The 12,096-nt window shown below is 41.5% G+C and overlaps 2 protein-coding genes across 3 annotated transcripts in view; one reads left to right on the top strand and one right to left on the bottom strand.

Moving 5' to 3' along the window:
- LOC306870155 (tyrosine-protein kinase ABL1-like) overlaps positions 1 to 4,421 on the top strand; it is a 41,529-nt gene extending 37,108 nt beyond the window's left edge. For both annotated transcript variants that reach the window (XM_079417262.1, XM_079417263.1), the window contains exons 9-11: positions 873 to 962; positions 1,042 to 1,170; positions 1,247 to 4,421. In XM_079417262.1, coding sequence (XP_079273388.1) covers positions 873 to 962; positions 1,042 to 1,170; positions 1,247 to 2,787 — 1,760 coding nt within the window. In that variant the 3' untranslated portion in view covers positions 2,788 to 4,421. The remainder of the gene's footprint in view (positions 1 to 872; positions 963 to 1,041; positions 1,171 to 1,246) is intronic.
- A 102-nt stretch (positions 4,422 to 4,523) lies between these two features.
- LOC306870154 (ras-related protein Rab-14) overlaps positions 4,524 to 12,096 on the bottom strand; it is a 32,550-nt gene continuing 24,977 nt past the window's right edge. Inside the window, exons 4-8 of the mRNA XM_079417261.1 lie at positions 10,684 to 10,861; positions 10,544 to 10,610; positions 8,188 to 8,275; positions 8,082 to 8,112; positions 4,524 to 6,260 (exon numbers count right to left, since the gene is read on the bottom strand). Of these exons, the coding sequence (XP_079273387.1) occupies positions 6,083 to 6,260; positions 8,082 to 8,112; positions 8,188 to 8,275; positions 10,544 to 10,610; positions 10,684 to 10,861 (542 nt within the window). The 3' untranslated portion in view covers positions 4,524 to 6,082. The remainder of the gene's footprint in view (positions 6,261 to 8,081; positions 8,113 to 8,187; positions 8,276 to 10,543; positions 10,611 to 10,683; positions 10,862 to 12,096) is intronic.

Below are 12,096 nucleotides of genomic sequence, written 5' to 3'. Positions count from 1 at the left end.
ATGTCTAATTGCTTTCATATTTCATGTGTAGAAAGATGTTTCACTCGAATTTTTTGCACCGTAAATGATCATGCTTTGTGTGAATAGCCCTATAGGGATCTATTGTTTCGATTCAAAAGTGTCATCGTGCCAAATTTTTGCGTTCAGTGTGAAAAGCCCTTGAGCCTTAGTGCCAAGAAGCTTTTTCAGAAAGGCAATTTGGAAAACAAAATATGACACGCTTGCTTTCGAGCTGACGGTCATGCATGATGCTTTGGTATCGATCCCTCTTTCAGAATCAACTTTTGCAAAAATCCAGCGTTGAACTGACCCTCCTTTGTGAGCCAGTCCGGCGTAAAATGATTGGCACAAACATATAGGACTTTTGGTTTATCTCCAGCATCTACAGCAGGAAAACAGTAATGGCGGACTGCTCTTTCTCACTCAGGGCTGTTTCTGTGTTAATAGGGCAGAGAGCATCACAAATGGGCGGGATTTCTCCCTAAATCTGCAATCGTGTGTTCAGAGAGACTGTTTATGATTTATTGGGATTATAAAAAAATGAGTGGGTGGATTTTTACCATTATAGGCTGGTTGTTTTTACACACTGTGTTCAAACACCTTATAAAAGTGATTTTTGCATAATACAGGGGTCACCAGACTTAATCCTGGAGGGCCGGTGTCCTGCAGAGTTTAGCTCCAACCCTAATTAAACACACTTGAACCAGCTAATCAAGATCTTACTAGGTATACTTGAAACTTTCAGGCAGGTGTGTTGAGGCAAGTTGGAGCTAAACTCTGCAGGACACTGGCGCTCCAAGACCGAGTTTGAAGACCCCTGTAAGCTGTATAAAACAGGCCCTTTGGACTGACCTTCGTGTTTCTGTCTTTAGGTTGGAGGTGGCACCCTGCAGAGCGGCCTTCTTTCGCTGAAACCCACCAGGCGTTTGAGACGATGTTTCAAGAGTCCAGTATCTCCGACGGTAAGACTCTGTCTCTGGAGATTTAGAGAAATTAACGTGTACTTTCTTGTGGCTCATCTTCACTCTTCGTGGGTTGCAGAGGTGGAGAAAGAGTTGGGGAAAAAGGGTAAGAAGCTGACACTGGGTCCGATACAGCAGGCTCCAGAACTTCCCACTAAGACGAGGACACTGCGAAGACATACGGACAGCAGGGATGGCGACAGTCCGGGTAAGTTGCGCTCTCCCAACATTCACAGTGAATTCTGAGTTGCTTCTGCAGACTGTGAAGCTGTACCCTTTTCCAGACGCAGCAGAGGCCGATGTCACCGGGCCCCCGATGCTCCCAAGGCCTGTCCTTGATAGCAACTTAAACGAAGACGATCGCCTCCTAGCCAAAGATAAAGATAAGTTCCGAATGAATCCGTTCAGTTTAATCAAGAAAAAGAAGAGAACGGCTCCGGCTCCCCCTAAACGAAGCAGCTCCTTCGGGAAGATGGATGGGCACCTGGATCGTAGAGGACCGACTTCCGACTGCAGAGATGATTTCAATAATGACAGCATCGACCCTTCGAAATTGGTTGGCTCCAACAGTACAACGATTGTCACCAATGGAGCCCCGGTGTATCCCAGTCAGCTCTTTCCATCTCATTCACGGAAAAAGGGCAACGGAGCGAAGCTTGCCACCACTCCACCCGCAGAAGAAGACCCCATGTCAAACTCCAAGCGCTTCTTAAGGTCTTCTTCCACTTCTAGCATGCCTCCAGGGTCCGAGCGCACCGAGTGGAAGTCGGTCACTTTGCCCCGTGATATCCAGTCATCTCACTTCGACTCCGGCACCTTCGGAGGAAAGCCAGCTCTGCCTCGCAAGAAAGCTGATTGTGTGCCCCGTGGTGGCACCCTCACTCCGCCACCGCGCCTACCCAAGAAAACCGACTCGGATGCACCAGACGAAGTGTTTAAGGACTCGGAATCTTGTCCTGGATCAAGTCCTTTGACTCTGACACCGAAGCTCAGCCGTCGGACGGAAAGCTCCAAAACGAGTGCCTTGCAACCAGAACTGTTCAAACCCAATGTGCTTCCACCTCTAGGAGACGAATGCAGACCTCGTAGGCTCAAGAACTCTTCTGAAGTCCCTGGACTTAGAGAGAAGGGGAAGTTTGCCAAACCCAAACCAGCTCCTCCTCCGCCTCCGGTCTCGAGCAGCAAATCTGGAAAGACTTCGAGGAGTCCCACTTTTGACGTTTCTTCGGATACCAAAGTCAAAGGCTCCTCTGAACAAAACCCTCCAAGTCCCAGCTCCGCAGAACAAGGCAAAGGCGTGAGCCTTTCCCAAGAAACTGCTAAGAAAGTGCCAAAAAACACCTCAAAAGTGCAGCCCCCAAAGACAACTTCTGTATCCCTAAGCAGTCAGCTGCCAGGGATGGGAACGGGATCGGCCGTCGGTGATCCGGGATCCAACTTCATTCCCCTCATGACGACTCGTCGCTCGCTAAGAAAGACGCGCCAGCCATCGGAGCGGCTCTCCAACTCCTGCATCACACGTGAGATGGTCTTAGAGAGCACCGAGCTCCTGCGAGCTGCCATCGGCCGCATTTCGGAGCAGACCGGCAGCCACAGCGCGGTGTTGGAAGCCGGCAAGAATCTGTCCAAGTATTGTGCGAGCTACGTCGAGTCCATCCAGCAGATGCGCAATAGGTTTGAGTTCCGCGAAGCCATCAATAAGTTGGAGAGCAGCCTGCGCGAGCTGCAGATCTGCCCCGCCGCCACCGGGGGAGCCAACACGCCTCAAGACTTTTCAAAGCTGCTTTCCTCCGTCAAGGAGATCAGTGACATTGTTCAGAGGTAGCGGAGAAGAGTTTGGATGCGACCGATATCATCTGGGTTTGGCTGCGACACGACACATTACCATCAAACCCATTTCTCATGCCAAATAGAGGAACATTTCCGAACTGTTCAGTGTCTTGTTACTGTGCACGAATGCAGAGGAATCCTCCAGAGTCCGTTTGGCGATCTTAAGGTAGCCCAGGTCCAAGTCGTAGTGACTTGATTGAGTCTTTCTCTGTAATTCCTTGACTTTCCTCGCTGCAAAAAATTATTTTCTTCCTTAGTATTTTTGTCGTTTTCTAGAATAAATGTCTATAAATTCTGGAATTAAGCTGCTTACTTGACAAGTAAAATTACTAATGTCTTGTTTTCTGAAAAAAATTAATAACTTGTTAGTTTTTGCTTAAAATAAGTAAAAATATCTGCCAATGGGGTAAGAAAAATACTCTTTAGCCTTTGAATTAAGATTATTTTTCTTACCCCATTGGCAGATATTTTTGCTTGATTTAAAAATAACAAAATTGATTTTATTTTTTTTATTCAGAAAACAAGACAAAATATCTTGAGTCATTTTACTTGTCAAGTAAATGCATCCTGATTCAAGAGTTTTTTTATATTTATACTAGAAAACCAGACAAAATACTAAGGAAGAAAATATTTTTTTGCAGTGCTTCTCTGCAAGTATTTGTTAAAAACAGCATTATCTCATGATTGACAGAAAAACACCTCGTGCCTCACACTTCCAAACATTTTTACGGGATCAAAATATGTTTTTGAATTCCATTCATGATCATAGTATTGAATAAAGACTGTTTAGCTTAGTTTTCTTCACGTGGTTGGTCAAGAAAGCGCTTTGTTGCGAGATGTGAAAGGTCCCTGTGATATGAGGAACTTCATTCTGTAATCGACTGATAGTGTATTTTATGATTGCGACACTGTGCCATGGTTGACATTTCACCGATGCGGTCATAAAGTCGGTTTTCCCATCTTTTCAAGGCCCGCTAAGGGTTATGAACAAGTGTTCCTTCAGCACAATCACTACATAAACACTTTTTCGAAACTACACAGTTGCCTTAGAGACTCACTGAACATGAATCACGGATCAGCGAATGAAACACACTACTGTCTCAAGGAGAAAGACTTGGGAGTGAGAATCTGCGCTTAAGATGCAGTATATGTATAGATGTTTTAGTAATGCCCTCTGAAAGATCTTCAGTCACCACTTAAGTTGTCATTTCAAAGGTTTTCCACACACCACTGAAGATCACGGATGTGAATGGAGCAGCTTTATCCAATGACCACAAGCCACATGATTCTCGTTGAGTTGATGACTATCTAACTAAACTTCCCTGTCTGTTTTGCTTGTGTAATTGAAATAATGCAGTTGTTTTCAGTATTTTCTGACACTTTGCCATCTGACTGCGACGGCTGAGGAGGCCAACCACAAGCTGCCTTTAATTCAACATGGCACTACCAGTGTTGACATTTCATGTTTTTTTCCTCTTAAAATCATGCCACTACTTTTTCATTTGTATTCAAGCCTCACACTAATTGCTCGTCTTTGTAAATACACATCACCTATTTTCAGTCGATTCTTCCTGTAACCTTGGTGCAATTTTTGTTGCATAAAATACAAAGCAATTTTGCTACTTGAACAATGTCAAGGGTTTGTGTTTGTCAGGGTGCTCGTATTGTCTGCTTTCTAGTGTGTTCATTTTCATTTTAAATGTTTATTCAGAATGAAGCAGAAACGCTTTTCTGGCTAGAGGATTTTTTATTGTCATTAAAATCAAAATGTCAACATTTTAAAATCACACACACAAACAGATTTTTCAAACGTGATCACAGCTCCTTCAAAGTTTATACATATGTACTGTTTTTACTGGTGTGAACAGCGAGAAGAGGTCATTCACACAGTTCAAAAGGACTAGATCAGCTGATCTGATCTCCATCTGTAAGACTTTCTATAAGAGAATTTGCCTCATGTCTCTTCAGCCGGACGTGTGAGAGTTTGAGCGAGGCGCCAGTGCTGTTTCATAACCAACAGATACAGCCTTATGTACAGCAGATCCGAGTTCATATGGTACATACACTGAGTTAAGACACGGATGCTGCTTCAGAAGAAGCTGTGCGTGGTGCTGTTAATATACAAGCCGATGCACTGATGTTTACTGTACAGCCTACACAACTGGAGCCATTTCCGTCACATTTCATAGATCTATACAAAAACAGTAGCAGTGTTGTAAAACTGTTTAACTCAAGTCAGAACTGCATGTTGAGCTAGTCGAGATTAAACGGTGATAGTAATGATATTAAGATGAATGAATAACAAGGCAACATAAAATAACGGTGGTGAGGACAGATGAATGTATACTGAAGGGGCAGAAGAGGAGCAATGGAAGAATCAGTCTTTCCTTAAAGTGTCTTTGATTCATAAAGCTGTCCGACCAAAACTGACTCACACATGCGCTCGCATGTCGACATGCACGTGATTGCGAGTTCGCAACAGGAGACTTTCGGTTTTAAATCTGGGATCAGTGCAACCACTGCACGTTTACAGATGCAATGCATTATTCTGACCACATGTGCATTTTTTTTTAAATGCGATGCATTATTCTGACCACAGGTGCATTTTTTTTAAATGCGATGCATTATTCTGACCACAGGTGCATTTTTAAATGCAATGCATTATTCTGAGCACAGGTGCATTTAAAAATGCGATGCGTTTTTCTGAGCACAGGTGCATTTTTAAATGCGACATTATTCTGACCACAGGTGCATTTTTTTTTAAATGCGATGCATTATTCTGACCACAGGTGCATTTTTTTTAAATGCAATGCATTATTCTGACCACATGTGCATTTTTTAAAATGCGACGTATTATTCTGCACCCTTGACCTAGTGCTGTTTAGCAGCAGGAGCATTAGATGGGCATCTGACCCAAACAGAACGGTTCTCCTGCGCACTTTCACAGCCTTGAACACGTCACAAACCACTTCGGCTCTCATACGGGTGGAAAAATAGCAGCAGAAAGGCATTCGATGTTCTCAATATGATCCTAATGCAACCTGGGTCTTGTTTCTGTGACGTCACATTGTTGAGCTATAAAATGCAGCAACAAAAAGAGGCTGAACTGAAGTGTGACGTGATGAGCAGCGGTCAGAGGATGATGGGAATGTAAGAACACACCGACCAGAGAGAGTGAGGACGGACAGATGAAGAGAGAGAAGGGAGGAGGGAATGAGCACATGTAGCCGTGATCCTCCCCTCTCTGGGCCGGCCGAGTGTGTGATGGAGGAGGAGGAGGAGGAAGGTCATTAACAGCCACACCCTTCCCTCTGTGGCTGTGGTTCGCTGGTGAGCCGACCGCCCTGCGGCGCCGACGGTTTGTGCTGCACGCCCGACTCGGCTGCATTCAGATCCAGACTGCCGTCTTGGATGTTCTGATAGATCTTCTTGGCTGCTTCCAGAAACGCGTCTTCCACATTCTCTCCTCTGTGGGCACAAACACAGTCAGCATCTATACGCTCACGTCAGATTAAAATCTAGATATAAAAATCAAGACAAACTTGATGTGGGAAATCCAAAACTGATCTCACCAGTAAACGTACAGTCAAACCAAAACTGATTCAGACACCTTCAACATTTCTAACATTATCACAGTTTATTTGCTATTGTTCAGAAAGTGGTAATAAAATATGAGAAGAGCTCAGAGTTAAACTGTCAGAACAAATTGATCTTGATCATGTCAGATAACTTTGATAGAAAGCAAAACATGATCAGGTCAAAGTGTCTGAATCATTATTGCTCCCAAATAAGTTTTACTGCTAGTTCACTGTATGAAGAAATTTTGGTTATAATATGTCACAGTTTACTTTATTTTGCTCTCCTCACTTACAGAAATCACCTATAGTGTCCTGCACCCACTAGTAAAAACTAAAACTGTTACAAGATGGTAATTTCATATGAATTTGTATGATTTAGAAAAAAAAAAAAAAAAGCAACCCGATTGAACTAAAGCATGCTAAAACATGCTAGGAATAGCAAATGATGTGCTAAAATGTTAACATGCTAGCATTGTGTTAAATCTGGACTGTAGTGTTCTGGCTGCTTGTGAATGATTGGCGTACGGTGGAGTCTGTAGGAGGAATTAGTGTCAGAAATGTTATTCTCTATAGCTTTCCTGTTGCTCAAATAGTAGAGCATGGCGCTAGCAACGCCAAGATCATGGGTTCGATTCCCAGGGAAAGCAAGAGCTGATAAAGTGTAAAACTATAACTTGAATGCAATGGAAGTCTCTTTGGATAAAAGTGTCTGCTAAATGCGTAAATGTTCTCTGAGAGTTTATCACTATGTTGGCTTTTGTCTCTGATGTTGTTAAGTGTTTCATCTGCCTCTCCACGTTCAGGTTAGAGCTGGGAGATATACCAGTACACATGATTACTGGACAGTTAGCGGATGTTATGCATTCACATCAAGTTGAGGTGGCCGTGGTCACAAACATGTATTGTTTGCACACATTTGTAAGCACTGCGGGATAAAAACAAGTCATTTTAAGCCGTTTAAATGAATCCACTGCTCATAGATCAGTATTTTTATCACTGTTCTGTGATATTGACAGCGGTGACAAGAATTATGAAAATTGTATGGTATCAAAACATTTGGTATCATTAAAACCTTATTAAAAGTAAAAATAACTATGTGACCCTGCAGCACAGAAGCAGTCATGAGTAGCACAGGTATATCTGTAGCAATAACCAACAATACATTGTATGGATCACAATTATACATTTCTCTTTTATGACAAAAATCATTAGGATATTAAGATCATGTTCCATGAAGATATTTTAAATCTCCTAAAGTAAATATATCAAAACTTCATTTTTGATTAGTAATATGCATTGCTAAGAACTTCATTTGAACAACTTTAAAGGAGATTTTCTCAATATTTAGATTTTTTTGCTCCCTCAGATTCCAGATTTTCTAATAGTTGTATCTCAGACAAATATTGTCCTCTCATAACAAACCATACATCAATGGAGAGATTATTTATTCAGCTTCAGATGATGCATTAATCTCAAATTTGAAAAAACCCCTTATGATTGTTTTTGTGGTCCAGGGTCACATATGGTAATATATATATATATCATTATCGTGATATAAAATGACTCGAATCATGACAAGATTTTGGTCATATCGCCCGCCCCTAATTCAGGTAAGTGCTGCTTTCATGCTGGGGTTTTCTTCATAAACACATGCGTGCAGATGAATGAACAGGTTCTCTGATGATTTATATGTGCGGCTGGAATCACTCACGTTTTAGCGCTGGCCTCCAGGAACAGCAGACCTGTGAACACAAACACACATGAGATCGGGACAGCGTCATGTGACCCGTCATGTGACAGACAGACGCTTGGCTCACCGTTCTCTTCGGCGAACTGCTTCGCCTCTTCATACGTCACGTCTCGCTGCGCTTCCAGATCCGCTTTGTTTCCTATGAGAATGATGACCTGCACAAACACAGCAGAGAAACCTGAGCCAAAGCAGACATAAAGACGCCCGCCGGCGCTTTGGCCGACTCGAGGGCTGTGACAGTCGCCATGACAACCAGGTAAAATACAATAGAACCCATTAGAATCAGTGATGCGGTCTACACTGGATGCAGCCGAAGACTACAGAATACTTAAAGGGGCCTGGCATGACAAATCCCCGACAGTAAACTGATGCCTCGTTCTATTCATGACGTCCTGACACAGTGTTCAAATCATTTTCTCTTTGCAACGCTTCAAGTGTTAAACGGGCAAACACTTCAAATCTCAACAGCCGTCTCCAGTAGCTATTTGAAAGAGCAGGCAAATGATGCCAGCGATGGTGGCACGATACCACGGTTGCTTAAAATGCATTAGTGCAGCAAGCACACCATCTGAGCGCGTAAGCTATTCAGTGCGGCTGGAAACAACACGTTCGTTTTTCTGTCAAAGAATTGAAAATCAGTTCAGAAAAGCCAAGTATGCATTTATGCTTTTGTTCTATTTGTTATCAGGCCAGCACAGATTTTACAGCATGTAAATACACATTTTTGGCAACGAACGTTTAATATTTAACTTTCTTATTTAGGCTACTTTCATATTTAACTGTATTATTTGTTTGATAGCCTATTTATTTTAGTGTTTTGCAGGCTGCGTGTTGCTGTGTTTACTGACAGAAGTGCTCAAATAAACGCACATTTGTTAATAGATGTTTGAGCCTCATTTATATTTATATATATATATATATGGGGTGTGATGGTACACAAACATGATGGTTCGGTACGCACCTCGGTTTTGACGTCACGGTTCGATGTGGCAGGAGGAAAAAATACTAAACAATTTTTCATTATTTTTTTTAATTAAAGAATGTTTTACTGAACAAATTGCTCTCTTTAAATTCAATTAGAATTAAAATGTTCTTTAAATCTACCTCATAAAATTAAATCTATTAAAAAAGTCTACCTCTGCTCTAACTATAGGGAGCCGTTTACATCAGGCCTAGTATAAGGTTACAATTAACAACAGAGCCTTCAATTTAATTACTTTATTTTTAACTATTACAATCAACAATCAAAAAATTGTCTGTAAACATGTAAATTGCACTCACTGCAGTTTTTAAATTAACCAGTAAATTATACAATTTCTATTTGTTGTTGAAATATAATAATTTACACAGTAGCTGTCATAATTTGTTTCATAAAAATGTATTTAAATATAAGCCTACATTAAATGATTAAGACATCACTAACAGGTAAAGTAAAATATAATGAGTATATAGTCTAATATTTGGCGAAATGCTCTTCTCTAGACTTCATTTCTCTGGTGAACTAACGAGCTGTGGACTGATGACAAGCCGCTTTAATCACATCTTTCTGCGAGTGAAACACTGATTGTGATTACATGAGGTATGAGATGTTAATTCATGTTCATTTCACATTAAAACTAGTAAAGAGGACGAGATGATCGCACTCACTCACACTCGGATCCATCGCGTCACATCAAAGAGCCACAAAATGGCATTTCTTGCCTGAATTTCTTGAAAAAAATCTAAATAAATGATTTGTTCGGTACACATGCGCACCAAACCAAAAAAACAGAACCGAAAATTTTTCGTACCATTACACCCCTAATATACAGTATATATGACCCTGCAGCACAGCAGCAGTCATGAGTAACACAGGTATATCTGTAGCAATAGCCAACAATACATTGTATGGATCAAAATTATACATTTCTCTTTTATGACAAAAATCATTAGGATATTAAGATCATGTTACATGAAGATATTTAGTAAATTTCCTACCGTAAATATATCAAAACTTCATTTTTGATTAGTAATATGCATTGCTAAGAACTTCATTTGAACAACTTTAAAGGAGATTTTCTCAATATTTAGATTTTTTTGCTCCCTCAGATTCCAGATTTTCTAATAGTTGTATCTCAGACAAATATTGTCCTATCATAACAAACCATACATCAATGGAGAGATGATTTATTCAGCTTTCAGATGATGTATAAATCTCAATTTTGAAAAATTGACACTTAAGACTGGTTTTGTGGTCCGGGGTCACGTATATAAAACAACACCGCGTCACTGAGGTAGTTGGTCCATTACCACTGCGCTTGTAAAAATCTGCCACTGTCACAGCCCTACTGACTCTGTGTGTAACCTTATGTTACTATAATGTTCTGGTCCAGAGATGCGCCTGATTTACGCAGGCTAAGCCCTGACCATCAGCTCATACTCACAGTATTGGGGTTGGTGAGGTTCCTGGCGTCAGTCAGCCAGCTGCTGAGGTGGTTGTATGTGCTTCTCCTGTACGACACACACACAGAGAGTCAGTGTCCATCATCACAGCCTCAGAGAGACGCCTCGATGACTGACGTACCTGGTGATGTCATAGACCATCAGCGCTCCCGCCGCTCCTCTGTAGTAGCTGCGCGTGACGGCTCTGAAGCGCTCCTGACCCGCCGTGTCCCAGATCTGCAGCTTGATCTTCTGACCGCTCACCTCGATGATCCTGGTGCCGAACTCCACGCCGATGGTGTGCGGACAGTCAGCCATGACTGCTCATGAACAACAACAACGGCTGAGTGAATCACACGAGATGAACATCAACACTGTCATCAGCGGTGTTTCCATCCACCTGTTTTATGCGCATTTTGGGATATTGCATCAAAAATACGCCGGATGGAAACACCAAGATGCACATAAATTTTAAAAATGTGCTCAAAGACATGTGACTTTGTGATGGGACGGCATAAATGGACCGATCTCATGTCACAGCATCTGAAATGCTCGAGCAAAGTCTCGTCAAAGTGCTTCGTAATGATTAACTCCCAGAACTGTGTTCCAAAGCAGCAAGCTCTGAAAATAAATAACGACAGCATTTCGTCTGCGTGCTCTGAAGCTCGTCATTTATTGTATGCAAAAATTATTAAATACAGTGACTTCTACTACTGCAGCAAATTAATTTTCTTCGTGATATTCAGCGCAAGTTAATCAGGAAGTGGCGATTTTGTTCTCTTCAACTCCCTGGATGTAAACTAGTGCTTTATTCGCAAATGTTTTACACGATATTCCAATTTTGTGCACAAGTTAAATTCACATCTTTGGATGGAAACCCTGCTATTGATTCTGCTATTCCACAATGAAGCTGCTTTCAAACAAACTGGCTAAACATGAGGGACTGAAGTGAGGCTAACTGCTCAACTCGTCTAGATTTTTAACTTCATGATTCATTTCAGTTAAACTTTTAAGACGAAACGGATTATTGCTATAAAAGCAGTTATTTGTAATCTTACATCATATTTATAGTTCAGGGTTAACAGCATGTGTTTCAAACACAAGATCAGAGAGAAGTCTGTCTGGTGTTTCACTGAAAGATCCAGTTATAAGAAATATAACTAAAATAAACATTACCAGGTCAAAACATAACAGAAGAGCATACGCACAGATGAACTGTTCATCCTCAGATGTATAACATGCATTTAGAAAATAGATCACTTCACTTGATTAACCATCTACAACCCTAGTTTTAATTGTCTCTTGATGTAAACTAACTAGACATTAGACAGGTGTGACGTGTCTCAGTGTTTGTAGGACACCGTGTAACAAACACAGCTCAGATCTTACTACTGAGAAGAACTTGAGATGGATGTCAGCATTAGGAAAGTGTCTGAATCTGCATGAATTCACATTAGTGTGAGATTATATGTGTGTTGTGCACATGTACACGTGAAGCTGTGGCCATACACAGAAACCCTTTAAACCAGCCGCCACGGGCTGATCAGTTCACACA

The sequence above is a fragment of the Barbus barbus genome (assembly GCF_936440315.1).
Source record: "Barbus barbus genome assembly, chromosome: 5".
Lineage (NCBI taxonomy): Eukaryota > Metazoa > Chordata > Actinopteri > Cypriniformes > Cyprinidae > Barbus > Barbus barbus.
This window is presented reverse-complemented; position numbering and strand designations above follow the sequence as displayed.